The following is a 23,466-nucleotide window of genomic DNA, read 5'->3' as shown; positions in this document are numbered from 1 at the left end:
CAAATCCAGATTATTCATCATGAACACACACACACACACACACACACACACACACACGTATATGTTGCAAATGGATTTTGTGGTTGCATGTACTTTCTCATTCACTACCATTCTGCTTACCGGGTTTTACAGTATTTATATCTCGTTTAAATAACTAATGTGGATATATTCATGTTATTTCAAAACAATTACACTAATAAATATATAATCGGGGCGAATCCACGGTACGGTTATAGAATATGTCCGCCACCTAAATACAACCATTTACTATACACTAAATAACGAATATGTAATTTTCGATAATTTTAACTACTCTGACGATTACTAAAATAAAGCCAATAACTCGAGTTACTTTCCATATTATTTTATTTTACGGACTTTATTTTAATTTAGGAACTTTGTCGGTCGATTGTTACAGAGGAGTGTTGATAGCCTACACGGCTACAGAGTGATTATGGTTAGCAAGGGGGGCTGAGGGGGGGGGGGCTGCCCCCCCCCCCCCCAATAAGTCTTAATGTCCATATTTTTTTATATTATTATTTTTTTACTAAATAAATTCTTTTATTTTCTTTCTTTTTCCTCCGCAAAAACCCATGCCCCACTTTTTTTAAGAATCCCCACCAAAAAATCCCTCTTTTTACAGAAGGATTAGTGGCGGACAGATTCTATAACTGCTCCGAATCGACTCACTTTTGGGGCGAAACGACTCCGTACGAATAAGATTTTAGAACGAACCAACCCTGGGTGAACGGGTCTAAGGGCGAAACAACACAGGGTTCGAAGTGGTTTTAGGGCGAAACGACCCGGATTCAACAGAAATTGGTCTGTACATGTCGTAATTTTACTGCTTTGGCATTCAGGCATATAAATACTGTATTATACATAGATGCTTATTGATTTATACTTCTGATATGTATTTATGATGTTGAATTAGTTAATACAGACATACTACGATAAACTGTTCAATTCTGCTACTTGAAATTCTGATTTCGACATATAGCCGCTTTCCGCAAGTATCAATAACAACAACAAGATGGTGGCCATGCACCTGTGCACCTGGTTGGACTATACCAATTCAAATCCCATAGGCGACCATGTTAACGTTTGTGTTTAAAAACACTATATGCAATATATCAACCAAACTGTGACCCATAAATATCAGTACTACAACCCCTACCTCAAAGTATTAACTGCAGAAAATGGTACCTTTCATGGCTCATTTTTGGTATAACCAGATGTTTCTGCAACACCCCTAGTTTCGCACAAAATTTTAGTACTTTTTTTTACAGGTACCCCATACATGTTCCAAGCACAAGGCTACTTGACACGGTGGTACTACATCAAATAAAATTGCATACATTTTTAGCCCAGATGAAACTAATTTTTTTTACAACCAACACACTCACATTTATAACCAATCACAGGACTTGTGGTGTTAACTTCTCTGTCAAAAGTTCGGTGCACCTCGAACTTCGACCCAGCCGGAAATTAATTGGTATAGTCAAGTTCAAGTTCTTTTATTGCTTTAAGTTGTTCAACTTATCAGCATTATAACAATGAACAAACATTAATATATACAATAGTGCGGAACAATGGTGGAGAGTGACTTACATATATACATATATACACACACATACCCACACACACACACACACACGCAGACACAAATACACACCCAAACACACAAACACACATATATAATAGAAAAAACAAAACAGAATAAAGATAAGTTATTTTACAGGTTATCCTCAGCGGCTAGGGTAATGATAAAATGAGAACATATTAGTTTATTTCCAGTAATAGTTGATCCCTAGTTCTGTTTGCTTGTAATAAATATTTTCCTAGGTTGTTTATCTCTTTATTGTTTCCGGTTGATAAGAGTTGTATTAATTTCAAAGTACTGGGATGCTTAAAGTAGTATTTTTTAATGAATTTCTTTCTTAAAGTTTCGTATCTTGGACATTGAAGGATAAAATGAAATTCGTCCTCAATCTCATTACAGTTACATAAAGTACATATTCTTTGTGCCCTTTCGATATTTTTATACCTACCAGACTCAATATTTAATTTATGTGCACAAATTCTCATTTTTGTTATTTGTCTTAAATTGCGAGATTCTATTGGTTTTGTAAGGTAGGTTTGTAAAGTAAATCCATTTAATAATAAGTGCTGATATAGCAATCCCTTTGGCGATGTCCTTATTGTACTATAGGCATTTTGCTTAAAAACATCATATACTCGTTCTTTTATTATGACATAAAAACTAGAATTGATATTGGTCGAGTCCCACATATAACTTAGCCCAAGCGTATCTAGTTCTTGTTTAATGTTCGTTAACCAGGTATCTCCGTACTGATACATTTCCTCATATATAGCTTTTAAGATACAGTTACTGGTACTGCTAAGCTTTATCCAATATTTAAAAATTCTAAGTTTTCTGATAATTGCTAAAGGATATCGCCCTAATTCGTTATAAACAAAATAATTGCATGTTCTTTTATGCACACCCAATACTTTTTTACAAAATTGTATATGTACTTTCTCAATATCGTGAGCTGAGTGAAAACCCCAGACTTCAGATCCGTAACTAAGAACGCTATTGACATAAGTATCAAACACGGCTAACATTGTTTCAATATTAAAGAAATTCTTACTACAGATATTTGTTATCCAATATTGGGCTTTGAGTCCTTGTTCAGCAAGTCTTTTTTGTGTACTATTAAATTTGCCATTGAAACGAAGTAATAATCCAAGGTAATTAAATTCGTCTACAACTTCTAATTGGTGGCCATTATATGACCATTTCTCGTTCTTTCTTACTTTACCCCCATTTCTAAAGACAACTATTTTTGTTTTATTTGTATTGACGGTAAGATCCCATTTTTGGGTGTAATTTGCAAGTGAATTTAACATTGATTGTAATCCGCCTGGAGTTTCGGAGAAAAGTACCATATCATCAGCGTACATTATTAAGAATATATTTAACGTTTGTATTTCAACATATGGACAACTGTCTGATAAAAATTGCATTTCACAATCATTAACGTACATGGAAAATAATATTGGTGATAGTACTTCTCCCTGTAATAGACCGTTTCTACATACGAAATAATCAGAAACTACGTCATTATATTTTACACAGCACTTAACATTATCATATAAAGATCTTATAAGAGATAACAATTTTCCTCCTATGCCCTGTTGGATTAATTTATACCACAAATTTTGTCTGTTTACAAAATCAAAAGCCTTTTTGTAGTCTACAAAACAGCAATAGTGCAACAGCAATAGGTATAGTGCAACCACCTGTGCACCCGTACAGTACGCGGCAAAGTCAAAACGCAACGTATTTCTGGATAAATAATTTAAAAAAGACAGAATATGATTTGACAAGTATAATTTTGGGAAAAATGCCCTTGAATTATTTTTTTTTTTTTTTTTTTTTTTTTTTTTTTTGGTCAGAACGGCGGTAAAAAAAACAAATAAAAAAATGTAGGTTTGCATTTTTATTTTTTCAGCGGGACTTTTTAATGAACTTCGGCGGATCCGTAAACCTATTAATAAAAAACGACTGGCCTTACGGCGGTCTGCCGCAAAATTGGACTTTTTAAGTAGAAACATCCTCCAAATACATGTACGTGTAGTCATGGTATAAGGTTCGTGTTTTGAGTGTAACGTTTTTGTATGCGTGATATTCTTTTGTGTGATTCTGTGCTGGTGTGTCCATATTATACTTTATTTTCTACTTTATACAGGTCTATTTTGCTTAAAGTTTATTTAAATTAAATTAAATTATTTATTTATTTATTTATTATCTTGACGAATAACAGATTTTTATTTCACCCAGATTTGTAACAGCAGCTAAAATGTATTGGAGGAGGGTTATGTATGTACATAGTTTTATTATCTTTAATGTTTTAGTAATATGTTGACCGCAACTAAAGTATAATAGAAATTTAGAAAATACGTTTTGTTGATTGCACTATCGGGTACAAAATCGATATACAGCGCACAGCATAGATAACACTAACTGCACGAACACGTAGCACTGCAGCTTATTGCACGCGCAAAAATTTGTCCTTAGTGTAAAGTTACATAACTAGACAGAACAGAACAGAACTTTATTACACTCAGGTCGTTCCACAACGGCGTTAGAGGAACATACATAATAAATAGTATAAACGTGACAAGATGGTTCACAGGAGAATGAAATAATAACATATGATAATACATAATACATGTATTTACTTGTATATGATAGTAATTGATAATAACTGTAGTAGTAGTAGTAGTAGTAGTAGTAGTAGTAGTAGTAGTAGTAGTAGTAGTAGTAGTAGTAGTAGTAGTAGTAGTAGTAGTAGTAGTAGTAGTAGTAGTAATAATAATAATACGGATGTGTTGGGGAAACGTTGTCACTTATCATTGGGTGTTGGCGGATCGGGTTGTTGTTCAGGTTAGTGTGTTTTGATTGAATTAATAGTATTTTATAGTTCATGGTATGAGTTTTTGTATAATATATTTAGATTTAGTATAGTTTAAACAATATTTATTTCACAAAAGAAATGGATTGGCAAACAGGCCGTTAGCCTATATTAACGCCTCTCCACACATACTTTGTTACATACAATTTATAATATACACACATATCAATTGACACGTTCTTCAGAGAATTAGAAACAATTACATAATTGGCACTCCAACATAAGATTTAGTATTGGTATGAACGTATTAACGTTTACTGTAGATTATCCTTAACGATCAACTAAAACATGGTTGTAATTATTTAATATCTATGGTATGCGCTATTTTCATTATTTACCTGTATGTATTTTAATAACCATTTTGGGGGTTTTAGATTGTGTTAGGAAATGTTTTCATTTAGACGACATTTACGGTGGTTTGAATTACCATGGTTTTGTAACAAATGTACTTGCGGTTTTTTTTTTATTGTATTGTAGTATGGTTTTGATATTTGATTTTAAGATACGTATTTTTAATATGCAGGTGAAAGAATATTGCTAACGGAATTGACCGTCTTGACTTATTGGAAGCCCAGGTCCATATACCTGGTAGGTGGAAAACACATGATAACATTGTTCAAAAGATTACTATAATGGATATATTATATGCATGTTCTTTTGTGTATGTTATATTATGTATGCAATATTATATGTATGAAATAAGGTTAATCACAATGGACGTAAGTTCATTCATGTACCATATGTTGAACCTTTTTAATTGTTACAAACTACAATATTGATTTTTACAAACTAAAACATTGTTTATTATTCTGCAATGTACATATATTATTTATGACAGTAAAGTAGCGTTTTCATTACCCAGCATAATATTGTGTACTATTTTGTTTTTTTTATAGGGCTTTTATGTTGAACCCTAGGAAATAAACTATCACTATCGACTACCGTGTTTTGCTGATGCTGTTACATTTATTTGTTATTTTTAATTATATTTATAATGGGTTGTGAGGCTTTAAAAGCAAACATTTGTGCATTCAACTGCCTTTGTCTTGTTTATTGTTTTTCGTTTCTAGAGCTACATTATTTATATATATTTTATCGTGTGTGTGTGTGCGCGCGTGCATGCGTGTTTTAATTAAGTTATTTTCAATGATATTTGAATAGTGTTATTAGCCTTTAAAATCTGTTGTTTGTATGTTTAATAACCCTTGCATTGTACCACACTGTTTGTTTGGCAGTAGAATAGAAAATGCATTGCTTACCAAATTTGGACACTGGTGTAGTGATTTAAAGGCAGACGTAAATGGAGTTGGACGTAGTAAATGATTCCTCGTGTAGTTGTAGAAATCATTTGAAAAATAATTGTATCATGTGTCTTCTTTGAATTCATTGCAGAGATTTACGCCAATTTTACAATTTTAAATGGTAAAAGTGTTGTAAGTGACAAAGTCAATAAAGACATATTTTTTATGTACATAAATATATAAGTAAAGCAAAACGTTTCCCTTAATAGTTTATTTGGTCCTTTTTGTATGGCCTAGACGTTATCAGATTGTGATGCCTTGTTTTTGTGGGGAGGGGGCTTGTTTGTTTCTTCTTCTTTTTTCATTTATCTTCTACTTTTTTTTTTTTTTAGCAGACCTGTACATATTTTAAATTGCATAAATATGTCATTGTTGTGTTGTATATTATGGAGGTCTACTAAGTAGCCTAACGAACCTTGTGCCTAATCCATTTAAGGATTGTCTGTTGTTTCTTTTACGTTCATCGGGGTATGAACAAAAAAAAATCATCCGCAAACTGTGTGAATCGGCGAAGCCGTTCTCACATAAGTTTGCGGATGATTTTTTTTTGTTCATACCCAGATGAACGTAAAAGAAATAACAGACAATACTTATAATTAAATTTGAATGATACATGCTAATAATAACACTAAAACGTCATACTTTATTTATAATTATTTTTTATCCATAAACAATAACGCTCATTAAGACAACTTGCCCATATAAAATAACGTCATCACATATGACGTTCCCTGACGACGTAGTTTTTACGTTCATCGAAAAATGAACAAACTCCTGTTGCTACGTCTGGACCAATCGGATGACGTTACGTTGTAATGAATGTAACAAATTTAATTATTTGTTTTTCAAAAGGAATAAAATATAACAATTTATCAGTTTATTTATGCTTATTTTCGTGCTTATATCAATTACGGTTCAAACACGCTGACGTGGACTATCTATCCAGGACATATAAACTAATACATAAGTGGCAGTTATATCCAGGACATCCATGTAGAAACTAATACATAAGTGGCCGTTAGATGCCATTTATCTCGCAACGAGTTGTTTTAAAATTTATCTAATGAGAAAAAGGGAGTTTGATACGTTAAAAAATAAGGATTTGTAAGATAAATGGTATCTAACGGACACGAATGTATTATTCTAGTCTTGACTTGAGACTAATAGAGTCTGAGACACTAATGTCATGACAACGCCATACAAATTGCGTGTGACGTCATTTGAGATTGTGTCTGGACTAAAACTTTTATGAGCACCGGGGCCCGTGCTTATAAAATTTAAAGTCTAGACTTAGTCCAGACTTTAACGTAATGATATTTGAATGGCGTTGCCATGACGTTAAAGTCTGGACTTTAAGGTTTATAAGCACGGGGCCAGGTATACACGATGAGACTCACCCACTCAACCTTAAATGTATGGCGTTGTTATTACGTAAGTGTCTCAGACTCTATTATCTAGAGTCTTTAAGTGTAGTGTTTAAATCCATGGTGGTTATGTTAAATGAAATGGTGTATGTAACAACATGGCCATAGGTGTACGGCTCACATTTTAGGAGGGCAGGCCGATTTTTGCCCCAATTCAACAAAAGTGCACGAATGTGGATTACAACGTTTATTCATATTAGCATCACTGCCAAACGGCTATATAGGGTTGCAAACGAATCGTCACGCACTTTAATATGGATTACAGCTAATATTGTGGGTAGATTGATGGAAATACATGGTGAAAAGTCTTCAGGCTAGCTAATTGTTCTCGAATTTTTCTATTGTTTTTGCCCAAATTTGAGGATCCACCTACCCACCCGCCTCCCCTTATCTCGAACGCTTATTGCACGACTCGCGTTAACGTTGTTGTTTATGGAACTTGAGTTAGCGGTATACACCATTGGGCGGGATGTAGCTCGGTGGTAGAAAGCTGGCCTGTGGTATTAGTCCATCAGGCCATGGGGTCAACCGGTACCAGAAAGCTGACCAAGGTTTTTGGTATCGTTAGAAAGGTATACATCCCTGGAATTCATTTCTGCCTGATAGCAAGCTGAATATAGTAGCTTAAGTGTTGTACGCCCCTATGACACCCCCCCCCCCCCCATCCAAAATAATAACAAACAGCAATTCGCACCAACTGCACCCTGTTCCCACCCAAAATCCCTCCCTGCTTATTTAAGGTAACAATTGTGTGCATTAATATATTAAGGGGACATGCATAAAGTATTCCCAGGGGTGAGACGGGGTTGGGGGGGGGGGGTGGATATGATGTGCAAAGACATTATAGGGGTGACAAGTTTGCTTACAAAGTACCCACCCAAAAATATATTAATATGTTGTAAAGTAAGGTCTGGTATGCTTTCTCAGAGTTCAGTACTGCTGTTATGGATGAGGTTTAAGAATACACAGATGAAGGGTCCACGGGAAGAACCAACGAGGTCTGGTATGCTTTCTCAGAGTTCAGTACTGCTGTTATGGATGAGGTTTAAGAATACACAGATGAAGGGTCCACGGGAAGAACCAACGATGTCACGGTCGCAGTTACCCAGTGCAATAAAATGTATAATTATAGTAGGTCATTAACTGTTGTTGGTAAAAATTGCTTGTTTAGGTATAAATATTTCATTACTACTATAAAAATCAATTATCTCAAAATACCAAAAGTGTGACATCGTATATTATTCCTGTGGACCCTTCAGATATGTATTTGATGGACTCTTGCGTTTGGCATGGAAAGGTTTCATGCCATGGATGCTAGAACATCATTAAGATCACATTGCCACAATTAGAGTAGGTCTAGAAGTCATTAGAGACCTCCATGATGAACTAACACCAAATGTCTTCAGAAATACCATGGGTAATCAACAGCTGAATCATCTTCTCTATTAGTTCTCAAAGTATATGCATTTTCTGAGAACGGCCAATGGGGCACTCTTCGCCTTCTGGATTAGCTACATGAACATAGTATGAGAAAAAGTCACAATGTACTGTGAATGATACGAGCATCGCGAGAAGGTGATTGAAACCTAAATATGGCTTCAGTACGTCCACTCATCCCACGGTGCTTTGCCTACGACAGATTGAACTATGCAAGTCATTTAAGTGCTTATCATACAGAGATGTCTCAGCTACCAAGCAATCATCCCGATGTTCACAAAAGTTTTATCGAAGGTGCATTCTCTGTCCAGATAGGACCGTCAAATCCATGTGGGAAAATACCAGCTGATCAGATATTTGAAGAAACTGCCACTAAGGACACCAAAACACCATGCTGAACCTGCCGTTTCAGTCTGAAAATAGGGCCAGTAAGTCAGTACTACCTGACTGCTAAATATAGGAGTGGATATATCCGAAGATTCCGTTATATGCTTGGCTTGAGCAAGAGTAATCGTTATAAGGCAGAAGTGAGCAATCGGCGTATAAAGATAGACGAGCACTCAGTTGCATCAATCGTGGGTGCCATTGATGATTTTGTGAATCCTTTTCAAGAATCAGTTGATTTACAAAACATCTTTAATGCTACTATAACTCCAAAGGACATACCTAGGGATCAAATGTTAGGAGAAGAGCTACATGAAACACCCATAATACAGAGTCTTAAGAGTGATCCTCCATTAGTAAATTTCCATAACCCTCTCCCAAAAGCTATGTTAAAAATATTCACCAATACCAATAGAGGAACAAAGATCAAGACAAATGGTCAGACAATGATGCTCAAATCAACAATACGCGTGTTTGGTGCCTTGCTCCTAATGACACACACACACACGATATATTGGCATGAGAGAATATCCTCTTGGCCCTGTTCCCTGGTCTCTAGCTACTGCTGATGGGATGTTACGCAAGACCAGCGTATCTGTTCTGGCAAAGGCCCTGCAGAAGAATGCAGCACCGGCAGAAACCAAGACACTCAGCTTACATAGTTGATGGATTGTTACTGGTGAATAAAATAAAAGAACAGACTGTCCTCGTCCATCTTGTCCAAAGCACTCCATAAAGCATCAGCTGCAAATAGTAATCGCATTGACATCGTGTTCGATGTATACCAGAATACTTTTATCAAATACTTAGAATGGCAAATGCGATGTCAAAATGGTGACCTACAATACAAGAATATCACATCCAGACAAACAGTAGTCCAGTGGCGAACGTTTCTTGTGAGCACTCGAAACAAAACAACCTTCATTACTAGTGACTGGATCCAAACAGAAAATGCCAGCAAGTTGAATGGTAAAACACTATGTCACATGTGATCATCAAATCAAATCACAGAAGCTGGCTGTGTGCTTGTTCCTGAACTACAGTCAAGTCAAGGAAAAGCAGACGCCAAAATTCTACAGGCAGTTGTGATAGTCCAAGATGACACCGACATTTTAGTGCTGTGTCTCGCTTTCAAGACACATAACAGTTTCTCTCTATCTGAAATGTGGAACAACAGCTAGTGTTAGGTATAATGGCATTGACAAAATAGCCATAATATTAGGGAGTTCCGTTTGCAAAGCACTCTTGGGTACGCACGCATTCACAGGCTGTGACAGTGTCAGTATATTTGCTGGGTGTGGGAAGATCAATGCTCTGAGCTCCTAATGGCAGATCCTTTAATCCAGTCTTCATTCCAGCAACTGTGTGTAGAATGGAAAGCTGGAATGTTCGATAAAATGGAAACCTTTACATGTCGTTTATAGCCAAGTTAACAACAACATCATCTGGCAATGAATTTCAATACCTGGTATTTTTGGCGAAGAAGGGGTGGATTGATCCTCACCAACTTCCACCATGCCATGATGCTTTGTGAACACATACTGTGCAAGCTAATTATCAAGGAGCTGTCTGGATGAGTTTAGAAGCCAACGCCAACGTTCAAACACCACATGGCAAAGGATGGAGAGTCGGTGCAACTGGGGAGAAATAGTTCTTGGAAATTCACTGGGTTAATCGGACACTCGCTCCCGAGTCTCTTCTTACTATGATGGCCTGTAAATGTTCGAGGTCTTGTGTTCTGCCTAACTGTACATGTCTATAAAATGGCTTGAAATGTTCCGAACTATGCTGAATACGAAACTGTAGTAACTAGCTTCACGAGGAGGATGAAGGAGCACAGGAAACTTGCGATGAACTTATTGCATAAACGAGGCGGGATGTAGCCAAATGGTAAAGCACTCGCTGCTAATCGAAAAGAGTAGGCCATGAAGTGGCGACAGCAGGTTTCCTCTCTCAATATCTGTGTGGTCCTTAACCATATGTCTGACACCATATAACAGTAAATAAAATGTGTTGAGTGCGTCGTTAAATAAAATATTTCCTTCCTATTGCATGAACACATTCATGAACATCATGAATATTCATGAATATTTACTAAAGGTATGGCAAGTCCTAGTATTTTAATTAAAACAGAATGTCAAAATCACATCGCTGCACACGGTGAACTCGTTATTAGCCTTCACTAATCTATAGGGTATCCTTTTACGGGATGTTATAAATATACTTCTTGTACTGACTGTAGGATAACCATCACTGCAAGATTAAAGGTAAACGACACGTTGAATGCATACAAATATAATCATTTAATAAATTAAAACAGAATCATCAAACTATAAGGTTAGTTGAATGCAGCATGTCACACGCACACACACACACACACACATACACGCATACACACACGCATACACACACAGACATACACACACACAGACAGACACACACACACACACACCAAAAAACAATACCCACTCAAACACCCACCAACCCGCCCGCCCGTTGGCGCGCATGCGTGTATGCATATGACATGCTGCATTCAACTAACCTTAAAGTTTGATAATTAAGTTTTATATATATATATATATATATATATATATATATATATATATATATATATATATAATTTACAAATTAAATAGTTTTATTTAAACATTATTATTTACCTAGCAGCTTGTTTTCGTTATTTTGATGGTGTGTGTCACTGTGTGTTGAAAATGGCATACAACACTCAAGCTATTATATTCAGCTTGCTATCAGGCAGAAATTAACTCCTGGGATGTATACCTTTCCAATGATACCAGAAAAACCTTGGTCAGCTCTTTGGTACCGGTTGACTAAAATTTCCATCCAACCTGATGGACTATATATATCTTTAGAACTTTACAGGTTTTTCCCGTTCAAATCAAGTTAAAGTTAAAGTTGATTTTATTTAACGACATCATTAGGACAAGCCTGTGGTGAGTACATTAAACAGGATAGCACATACCTTTGATATACCAGTCGTGGTGTACTTACTGGAACGATAAATAACCCAATGGGCCCACCGACGGGGATCGATCTTAGAGGGGCAGCGCATCAGGCGAACGTTTTACCACTGGGCTACATCCCGACCACAAATGTATAAGTAAGTTTTAATAACAAAATACAGTTACACCAAATATTTTGTGGAAGAACAAACAGAAATTCCAACATCTAATTCACAAAGTCTGGTAATAGACGTTTGCTAAACACAACTGCATTGTAGCACAGCTCGAGTAGGAGTGGGTATATTCGTAATGCATTCGGTGGGGTGGGTTCTTTCATGGCGAAAGACACAACAAAAGTATTGCTTTTAACAACGAGAAAAGACTAAATGAGTTAAGCAAAGGTTTCGTTACTTTTTCTATGCGTTATAATCCGTGAGACGCGAAACGAATGAATACTAGTATAGGTATACATACCCGGAGATATATATTACTGAATAGGGTTTACACAGACCCCATTATGATGTGGGGAATAACCGCGTTGTATGGGGAAGGTCAATGACGGCTAACTGCAACAAAGTCGAAGTCAATTGCATGCTGCGAACACACATATCTCTGACTCGTTTTGTATTTCAACGAAACGTAGTCAAGTAAATAGTTTTGTGTTATGTCGTTGTATTGATTATCCACACGTGACAAGGCTTATCAATATTTAACGGTTCTCAGGATTTGATGTGGCTCAAATAATTAGAATGGATTTAGACATTGTGCAACATAATTCTCGCGTGTTGAAGGAACTAGAACCGGGTGACGTGTTGGAATTCAAAGAAGACCGCTACTTCCACTGGGCAGTCTACACAGGTAAATCCAATTAGTAAGTGAAGTGTTAATTTCATTTCAACTTATTTTCGTGTTTATATCCAATTAAGGTTCAAGCACGCTGTCCTGGGAACACACCTCAGCTATTTGGGCTGTCTGTCTAGGACAGTGGGTTAGATGTTAATTGTTAGTGGTTAGTGTGAGAGAAGAGGGTGTAGTCGCCTTAGACCTACCCATTGAGTCGTTAAAATTCGCTCTGGGCGGGAGCCGGTACCGGGCTGCGAAGCCTGTACCTACCAGTATAAGCACGACGCCACCGAGGCCGAGAATGAAGTGTTGTAATGGTTCAAAACGCTTTGTGTTTATCACGTCAAAATCGGTCTACGTCGGTGTTTGATCCTTTTGTTCTACTGTGGTAGCTGTTATGTGCAGTTATGGGGAATGGCATAATTGTTGCATGCGTATTGCATTTCTGTTCATAGTTTATCATTGTAATTAATACGTTTGAGGTTGTTTAGGTTGCTATACTGGTTAATGTTCTAGTTTACACACCCTGACGAACCCGAGTTTAGGTGGTGGTGTTTTTTTCTTATACCGGTGTATAATATAATATAAGCATGCTGACAGAGAAACAACAAGCATTTTGAATACAGAAGTTTGTTTTGTTTAACGACACCACTAGAGCACATTGATTTATTAATCATCGGCTATTGGATGTTTAACATTTAGTAATTTTGACATAGTCTTAGAGGGGAAACCCGCTACATTTTTCATTAGTAGCAAGGGATCTTTCATATGCACCATCCCACAGACAGGATAGCACATACCACGGTCTTTGATATACCAGTCGTGGTGCACTGGCCGGAACTGGAAATTTTTGACACAGATACTCGAAACATCTAAACCAACTTGGTATTAGTAAGCTCATATCAACATACACACGTGCTTTTACTAAAACAAAATGGCCTAGTGTACTTTCTCCTCTTATCACACACCTACGGTCAAAAATAAATAAATAAATAAATAAATAAAAATGGCCTAGTGTACTTGATCCTCTTATTACACACCCACGGCCAAAAAACAACAAACAAAATGGCCTAGTGTACTTTCTCCTCTCATCACACACCCACGGCCAAAAAACAACAAACAAAATGGCCTAGTGTACTTTCTCCTCTCATCACACACCCACGGCCAAAAAAACAACAAACAAAATGGCCTAGTGTACTTTCTCCTCTCATCACACACCCACGGCCAAAAAAACTACAAACAAAATGGCCTAGTGTACTTTCTCCTCTCATCACACACCCACGGCCAAAAAACAACAAACAAAATGGCCTAGTGTACTTTCTCCTCTTATCACACACCCACGGCCAAAAAACAGAAAACAAAATGGCCTAGTGTACTTTCTCCTCTTATCACACACCCACGGCCAAACAAACAACAAACAAAATGGCTTAGTGTACTTTCTCCACTTATCACATACCCACGGCCAAAACAAACCCAAACAAAATGGCCTAGTGTACTTTCTCCTCTTATCACACACCCACGGCCAAAAAACAACAAACAAAATGGCCTAGTGTACTTTCTCCTCTTATCACACACCCACGGCCAAAAAACAGAAAACAAAATGGCCTAGTGTACTTTCTCCTCTTATCACACACCCACGGCCTAAAAAACAGAAAACAAAATGGGCTAGTGTACTTTCTCCTCTTATCACATACCCACGGCCAAAACAAACCCAAACAAAATGGCCTTGTGTACTTTCTCCTCTTATCACACACCGACGGCCAAAAAACAGAAAACAAAATGGCCTAGTGTACTTTCTCCTCTTATCACACACCTACGGCCAAAACTAACCCCAAACAAAATGGCCTAGTGTACTTTCTCCTCTTATCACACACCCACGGCCAAAACTAACCCCAAACAAAATGGCCTAGTGTACTTTCTCCTCTTATCACACACCCACGGCCAAAACAAACCCAAACAAAATGGCCTAGTGTACTTTCTCCTCTTATCACACACAAAATGGCCTAGTGTACTTTCTCCTCTTATCACACACCCACGGCCAAAAAACAACAAACAAAATGGCCTAGTGTACTTTCTCCTCTTATCACACACCCACGGCCAAAAAAACAACAAACAAAATGGCCTAGTGTACTTTCTCCTCTCATCACACACCCACGGCCAAACAAACTACAAACAAAATGGCCTAGTGTACTTACTCCTCTTATCGCACACCCACGGCCAAAAAACAACAAACAAAATGGCCTAGTGTACTTTCTCCTCTTATCACACACCCACGGCCAAAAAACAGAAAACAAAATGGCCTAGTGTACTTTCTCCTCTTATCACACACCCACGGCCAAAAAAACAACAAACAAAATGGCCTAGTGTACTTTCTCCTCTTATCACATACCCACGGCCAAAACAAACCCAAACAAAATGGCCTAGTGTACGTTCTCCTCTTATCACACACTCACGGCCAAAAAATCAACAAACAAAATGGCCTAGTGTACTTTCTCCTCTTATTACACACCCACGGCCAAAAAAACAAAAAAACAAAAATCGCCTAGTGTACTTTTTCCTCTTATCACACACCCACGGCCAAAAAACAGAAAACAAAATGGCCTAGTGTACTTTCTCCTCTTATCACACACCCACGGCCAAAAAACAGAAAACAAAATGGCCTAGTGTACTTTCTCCTCTTATCACACACCCACGGCCTAAAAAACAGAAAACAAAATGGCCTAGTGTACTTTCTCCTCTTATTACACACCCACGGCAAAAAACAACAACAAACAAAATGGCCTAGTGTACTTTCTCCTCTTATCACACACCGACGGCCAAAAAACAGAAAACAAAATGGCCTAGTGTACTTTCTCCTCTTATCACACACCCACGGCCAAAACTAACCCCAAACAAAATGGCCTAGTGTACTTTCTCCTCTTATCACACACCCACGGCCAAAACTAACCCCAAACAAAATGGCCTAGTGTACTTTCTCCTCTTATCACACACCCACGGCCAAAACAAACCCAAACAAAATGGCCTAGTGTACTTTCTCCTCTTATCACACACAAAATGGCCTAGTGTACTTTCTCCTCTTATCACACACCCACGGCCAAAAAACAACAAACAAAATGGCCTAGTGTACTTTCTCCTCTTATCACACACCCACGGCCAAAAAAACAACAAACAAAATGGCCTAGTGTACTTTCTCCTCTCATCACCCACCCACGGCCAAAAAAACTACAAACAAAATGGCCTAGTGTACTTTCTCCTCTTATCGCACACCCACTGCCAAAAAACAACAAACAAAATGGCCTAGTGTACTTTCTCCTCTTATCACACACCCACGGCCAAAAAACAGAAAACAAAATGGCCTAGTGTACTTTCTCCTCTTATCACACACCCACGGCCAAAAAAACAACAAACAAAATGGCCTAGTGTACTTTCTCCTCTTATCACATACCCACGGCCAAAACAAACCCAAACAAAATGGCCTAGTGTACGTTCTCCTCTTATCACACACTCACGGCCAAAAAAATCAACAAACAAAATGGCCTAGTGTACTTTCTCCTCTTATTACACACCCACGGCCAAAAAAACAAAAAACAAAAATCGCCTAGTGTACTTTTTCCTCTTATCACACACCCACGGCCAAAAAACAGAAAACAAAATGGCCTAGTGTACTTTCTCCTGTTATCACACACCCACGGCCCAAAAAACAACAAACAAAATGGCCTAGTGTACTTTCTCCTCTTATCACACACCCACGGCCAAAACTAACCCCAAACAAAATGGCCTAGTGTACGTTCTCCTCTTATCACACACTCACGGCCAAAAAATCAACAAACAAAATGGCCTAGTGTACTTTCTCCTCTTATCACATACCCACGGCCAAAAAACAGAAAAAAAAATGGCCTAGTGTACTTTCTCCTCTTATCACACACCCACGGCCTAAAAAACAGAAAACAAAATGGCCTAGTGTACTTTCTCCTCATATCACATACCCACGGCCAAAACAAACCCAAACAAAATGGCCTAGTGTACTTTCTCCTCTTATTACACACCCACGGCAAAAAACAAACCCAAACAAAATGGCCTAGTGTACTTTCTCCTCTTATCACACACCCACGGCCAAAAAACAGAAAACAAAATGGCCTAGTGTACTTTCTCCTCTTATCACACACCCACGGCCAAAAAAACAACAAACAAAATGGCCTAGTGTACTTTCTCCTCTTATCACATACCCACGGCCAAAACAAACCCAAACAAAATGGCCTAGTGTACGTTCTCCTCTTATCACACACTCACGGCCAAAAAAATCAACAAACAAAATGGCCTAGTGTACTTTCTCCTCTTATTACACACCCACGGCCAAAAAAACAAAAAACAAAAATCGCCTAGTGTACTTTTTCCTCTTATCACACACCCACGGCCAAAAAACAGAAAACAAAATGGCCTAGTGTACTTTCTCCTGTTATCACACACCCACGGCCCAAAAAACAACAAACAAAATGGCCTAGTGTACTTTCTCCTCTTATCACACACCCACGGCCAAAACTAACCCCAAACAAAATGGCCTAGTGTACGTTCTCCTCTTATCACACACTCACGGCCAAAAAATCAACAAACAAAATGGCCTAGTGTACTTTCTCCTCTTATCACATACCCACGGCCAAAAAACAGAAAAAAAATGGCCTAGTGTACTTTCTCCTCTTATCACACACCCACGGCCTAAAAAACAGAAAACAAAATGGCCTAGTGTACTTTCTCCTCATATCACATACCCACGGCCAAAACAAACCCAAACAAAATGGCCTAGTGTACTTTCTCCTCTTATTACACACCCACGGCAAAAAACAAACCCAAACAAAATGGCCTAGTGTACTTTCTCCTCTTATCACACACCCACGGCCAAAAAACAGAAAACAAAATGGCCTAGTGTACTTTCTCCTCTTATCACACACCCACGGCCAAAAAAACAACAAACAAAATGGCCTAGTGTACTTTCTCCTCTTATCACATACCCACGGCCAAAACAAACCCAAACAAAATGGCCTAGTGTACGTTCTCCTCTTATCACACACTCACGGCCAAAAAATCAACAAACAAAATGGCCTAGTGTATTTTCTCCTCTTATTACACACCCACGGCCAAAAAAACAAAAAACAAAAATCGCCTAGTGTACTTTTTCCTCTTATCACACACCCACGGCCAAAAAACAGAAAACAAAATGGCCTAGTGTACTTTCTCCTCTTATCACACACCCACGGCCCAAAAAACAACAAACAAAATGGCCTAGTGTACTTTCTCCTCTTATCACACACCCACGGCCAAAACTAACCCCAAACAAAATGGCCTAGTGTACTTTCTCCGCTTATCACACACCCACGGCCAAAACAAACCCAAACAAAATGGCCTAGTGTACTTTCTCCTCTTATCACACACAAAATGGCCTAGTGTACTTTCTCCTCTTATCACACACCCACGGCCAAAACAAACCCAAACAAAATCAAAATCAAATGAAAAACAAAACAAAAATAAACTAACAAAACCCCACAAAAAACAGCAACACTAAATATAAGACCTTATTAAATATAACCACGTTCTGTTGTTTCAGACTATGACTGAACAAATAATAACTATATAGTTAATGACGTAGGATGTCGGTTTTATCTTGTAATAAGTAGTTATTATTTTTATCCTGCAGTCCATACAATTTTAAATAAAACACGATTATTTGTGTTATTTTACCTACATTGTACGATGTCCTATAGGTCAAACGAATCGGTCATCATAATCGGCCAACATAAGCAGTGATTGCAAGCTAAAAGAAATGTATTAAAAATAAAACGTAAAACCTTTTTCACGTTATAAAACTTTTACTAAATCTAAACTGAACTGAATTTTATTTACACTCTGGCCTTAATTCAACGGCATATGAGGTACAATGTGAAATATATAAGTAAATAAATAAATAAATGACAAAATGGCACATTTGTCATAATAATGATATACATCAGATATTCAAACGTGTAAAAATAAAATACAAAAAAACTACAAAAAAACTACAACATCTTTGACAGTTTTAGCATTAGGTTTCAGTAATACTCCTCGAATAACACTTTCCTCTTGTATCTAGGCGGTAAGAAGGTCATCCACCTCGTGGCAGCGCAGGACGATGGTGTCAGGGGCGGCACACACCACCTGTATTCAGTTCGAGGGGGGGAACCCACAGCCGCCGTCATCAAGGAAAGTAACTTCTGGGTCGTCGCTGCCCATCACAGGGCAAATAAGAACCATTATCTGGACAGGAAACTCAAGTAAGGTGATCGTTTAGAACGCCAGTCATCTAAAATGTTCTTATTGGTAAATAGGACAGTTAAAACTCAAGTGATCCTTGAAAACCTCAGTCATTCAGTGTTCTTATTGGTAAATAGGACAGTTAGAATTCAAGTAAAGTGATCCTTTAACGTCACAGTCATCTAGAATATTCTTATTGGTAAATAGGACAGTTAAAACTCAAGTAAAGTGATCCTTGAAAACCTCGGTCATCTAGTGTTCTTATTGGTAAATAGGACAGTTAGAACTCAAGTAAAGTGATCCTTTAACGTCACAGTCATCTAGATTCCCATATTTCCTATCCTAGACGGAGGAGCCGGCGAAAGTGGACACCTGCAACCATAACAGGCGTGTGCTACGACAGCCTGCTCTGAGTGTGCACGTAACCCTCTGACCTGACCTGACCTGACCTGACCTGACCTGATTCCAGCGACTAGAATGTTCGATTCTTATTAACAAATAGAACAGTTACAACTCAAGTGAAGAGATCCTTTAAAGTCCCAGTCATCTAGGTATCCGTATCAGAATTTAAATAGGACAGTTAAAAAGATAAAATATATTTTGTTTAACGACCCCACTAAATAACATTGCTTTAAATATTAGTTTGGTAAATCTGACCCACAGTTTTCGGATGAAACCAGCTACATTTGTTGCATTAGCAGGTGGGCATCGTTTACTGGAAGACTGTCAGTTAACAGGCAGGTAACATTTTCAAAACCATCATATTTATTTCTGTGCCCTTTTATTTTGATGGTGAATTAAAAAAAAATTATTATGTTTTATTAATATTATGTTTGTCAATGTGGCTGGAGGACACCTGACCTAATCAGATGACGTGTTACAAAATAATTTCTTCTTCTTTTTCTTTTTCTTTTTCCTCCTCTTTTTCTTCCTCCTCTTCTTCTTCATTCTCTTCTTTTTCATTCTCTACTTTTTCCTCTTCTTCCTCATCCTCTTTTTATTTTTCTACTTCCTCTTCTTCTTTTTCCTTTACTTCTTGTTTTTCTTTAAGGCGCTGTCTAAATTGCCTTGAAACATCAGTTGTTTAATTGTAATCAATACATAATTATTCTTCCAGCACTTTTCGTTCAGATCAAATTGTTTCGAAAGCCAGGTCGAAACTTGGACGAGTTGGTGACAGCCCCGTGTTTCGTAACTGTGCACACTTTGCTGCCTGGTGTCGGTATAACACTGACGGTGAACAGAAGGTGAGTAAAATTAGTGTATAGAAGGATGGATGGATTGACACTTTCTTTTTTTAAATATTAATTGCGCTGTGCTTCACAATAACTTCATTGCACACAACATCATATTTCTTTGGTTCCTGCTCACTGGAATGCGTTTAACAGAAGTGTACTGGTTTTAGTGTTAGTAGTATAACAATAGTCATCTTAAAGCGAAAATACCCACAGCTCTTTACACTGTGGGTTTTTTTTTTACATAATTATATACATTTTATTTTTAATTTAATCCCGTTCATATCAGGGCCGTACCCTGATCAAAATCCTAGGGTTGAGGGGCACTACTTTTTATAAACAAATGAACCACTATACAAATTAAACCCTGAGATGTGTATGCTATTTTCTGGAGTAAGAAAAAAAAGAGAGAGATTCTCAGGGGGGCAACTGCCTACCTCCCCCACCCCCCCCCCCCCCCCAGGCCCTGCATATACGTACCTTTGTTTGACACCCAATAGCTGATGTGTATTTTTGTGTTGGGGTGTCGTTAAACATTCATTCATTTATTTTCTCTTAACACGAGAGTAACAGAGACAAAATTTGAAGTAGCTGATTTGGTACGCCATTAACAGTCCTGGGTGATTTGTGTTCAGTAGAACACATCTGAGAACATTTTGACAAACATAGGTTTTGAAAGCACACATTAAAAATCACAGAATCAGTATAATGGTATTCAAACACTGTGGCCTATTGGGGTTAAAACAATTTGTCAAATATGGCGACTTGGTTGGTTTGTGTTGGTGTTCTATTGTATATTGAAATAAAATAACAAACTGACATCCCCATTTTATGTATAAGTGTTATATGTATTCAAATCAGTAAATGTAAGATAGAATCGTTGTGGTTTTTTATTGTTATTTTTGTTTTTTAAATAAACTAACATTATACTAAAATAAATTGAAAGCTATACACATAGTATTAAAGAAATTAAAAATGAAAAGAAATACACAGTGCCCGTTTAAGAAATACGTTTAGCAATACATAGGTTGGTGTACTATAATTTAGGTACATTGTTTCGTTCATTCAAGCTGATAACGGAGCTTGGTCGGGTGGAAAAAAAACATCAAAGAAAGGGAGAAAATGTCCACATACAGCTACACACCGACAACCACCAGCCAGATATAATGGAGGAAAATACCGACCATCAACAAGCTCATCCTGACGAAAACGCCAACAATCGTCAGCCGAGACGGGCGGCACGAGACGGTGAACGAGTATGTATTTATAATAAATTGTATTTGTAAAATTTGCCTCTTCATGCAGGGTCTGACACCGCGAGTCACCAGGTCGCCAAATGAGACCAATATCCTATTTGGGCGACCTTAAATGTTAAAAAAATAATGATGTTAGTCACCCCCAAAAATATTATTTGGGCGATCGTCTTTCTATAACATATGAGCCACTATTAATAATTGTATGACATATATTTAGTCCATATTAAAATCTTAATCGTGGTTCGCAAAACTGAACCTTAGAAAAAAAAAAGATAATTAAATTTAATAAGTGAATTTGTTTTATAGTATTATTATTATTTTTGTTTTTATTTAGAATGAAGCTTTTAACCAATGTATGTGGGTGTGGGCGTGAGTTTATATACGTGTGTGTGTGTGTGTGTGTGTGTGTCTCTCTCTCTCTCTCTCTCTCTCTCTCTCTCTCTCTCTCTCTCTCTCTCTCTCTCTCTCTCTCTCTCTGTGTGTGTGTGTGTGTGTGTGTGTGTGTGTGTGTGTGTGTGTGTGTGAATAACTTTCCCGTTTGCATTCATTGTCTGTTTGCCCTCTCTCTTGCGGGCATTAAATGATTATTGGACGTAATTGAGTGGGTAATTAAAATACGTTCTATTTCCAGATGGACCACAACCAGGTGAACAACCTTGTTATTGGTGCTATCGTTGTAACAGTTTTTGCTGCTTTACTTCTTATGATTACATGACTGTGTCTTTGGGCTTTTGACATGCTGGATGTATTACAGCACTTTACTGCCACGTGGGAGAACAACGTGTGCACGAAGCTAGGCCCTGTGCGTCATACAAGTGGGCCCATTAGGCTATTTCTCGTTCCAGCCATTGCTCCACAACTGGTGTAACAAAGGCCGTGGTATGTACTACCCTGTCTGTGAGATGGTGCATATAAAAGGTCCCTTGCTGCTAATCGTAAAGAGTATCCCATGAAGTGGCGACAGTAGGTTTCCTCTCTCAGTATCTGTGTGGTCCTTAACCATATGTCCGACGCCATATAATTGTATTTAAAATGTGTTGAGTGAGTCGTTAAATAAAAACATTTCCATCCTTTACTTCCATACAATGACAAATGGCTCATTAATCTACAGCTAGAAACAGTTTTAAAATACAACAAATTTACAAACATTCCATTAAGACTATTTCAAATAGAGTAATTTTAATTTAATATTTTGTATGTGAAATATATGTTATGATTAGTATGTATAATAGTTTTAATTTAATATTTTTTATGTGAAGTATATCTTATGTTTAGTATGTACTGTTTGTAAACTATTTGGACTGCTAAACTGCCATTTAATTTTTTTTATTACCAATAAGGTAACCGATTTTATTGCTTGTGTGATGTTTTTAAAAATTAATTTAAAGGCACTGGGGCAGTGTTGCTGTTATTTGTATGTGTGCACTTAGACTATGTTTCTGTTACTTGTATGGGTGGTGTTTTTATTCCTTTAAAGGTACTTGGACTGTGTGTGTGTGTGTGTGTGTGTGATGGTTTTGTTTTATTAATTTAAAGACACTTGGACGACTGTGCTGCTGTTACTTGTACGGGTGGTGTGGTATGCTGTTAAAACATTTATCTTCTTTGTGGCGAAATTTGGAATCTTGGATTTTTCTTCTCCGTTTAGTTTTTTTTAATTAAGGTTGATTTAATCAACTGGTTTTTAATGCATCTATAATAATATATATAATATATTTATGCAAATATAAAAGTCGTGTAAATAGGAGATCTGCTGTGAAATAGCCCATGTGTTCAATTACATGTTATACCTCCCTGAAACATCAGCTGTACATGTTTTTTTACCTCTTGTTTTTTCAAATACGGTTTGTATTTAATTAC

The 23,466-nt window shown here is 37.3% G+C and overlaps 1 protein-coding gene across 1 annotated transcript; it reads left to right on the top strand.

Moving 5' to 3' along the window:
- The first annotated feature begins 12,612 nt into the window (after nucleotides 1-12,612).
- On the top strand, nucleotides 12,613-22,547 carry LOC121384414 (phospholipase A and acyltransferase 3-like). The gene is made up of 5 exons (XM_041514803.1): nucleotides 12,613-12,848; nucleotides 18,955-19,135; nucleotides 20,233-20,362; nucleotides 21,421-21,606; nucleotides 22,238-22,547. Exons 1-5 carry the CDS (start codon nucleotides 12,740-12,742, stop codon nucleotides 22,319-22,321), a joined length of 690 nt encoding a protein of 229 aa, XP_041370737.1. The 5' UTR covers nucleotides 12,613-12,739; the 3' UTR covers nucleotides 22,322-22,547.
- Nucleotides 22,548-23,466: the final 919 nt, after the last annotated feature.

The sequence above is a fragment of the Gigantopelta aegis genome, chromosome 10 (genome assembly GCF_016097555.1).
Source record: "Gigantopelta aegis isolate Gae_Host chromosome 10, Gae_host_genome, whole genome shotgun sequence".
NCBI lineage: Eukaryota > Metazoa > Mollusca > Gastropoda > Neomphalida > Peltospiridae > Gigantopelta > Gigantopelta aegis.
The sequence above is the reverse complement of the archived record's forward strand: the minus strand, read 5'-3'. Positions and strand labels throughout refer to the sequence as shown.

What these genes read in the sequence shown, in the direction of transcription:
- LOC121384414 (XM_041514803.1), top strand. Translation starts at nt 12,740, where the DNA reads ATGGATTTAGACATTGTGCAACATAATTCTCGCGTGTTGAAGGAACTA. An exon ending in ACACTGACGGTGAACAGAAG is followed by an intron (nt 20,363 to 21,420) that starts GTGAGTAAAATT and finishes CGTTCATTCAAG; the next exon opens with CTGATAACGGAGCTTGGTCG. An exon ending in CGGCACGAGACGGTGAACGA is followed by an intron (nt 21,607 to 22,237) that starts GTATGTATTTAT and finishes TTCTATTTCCAG; the next exon opens with ATGGACCACAACCAGGTGAA.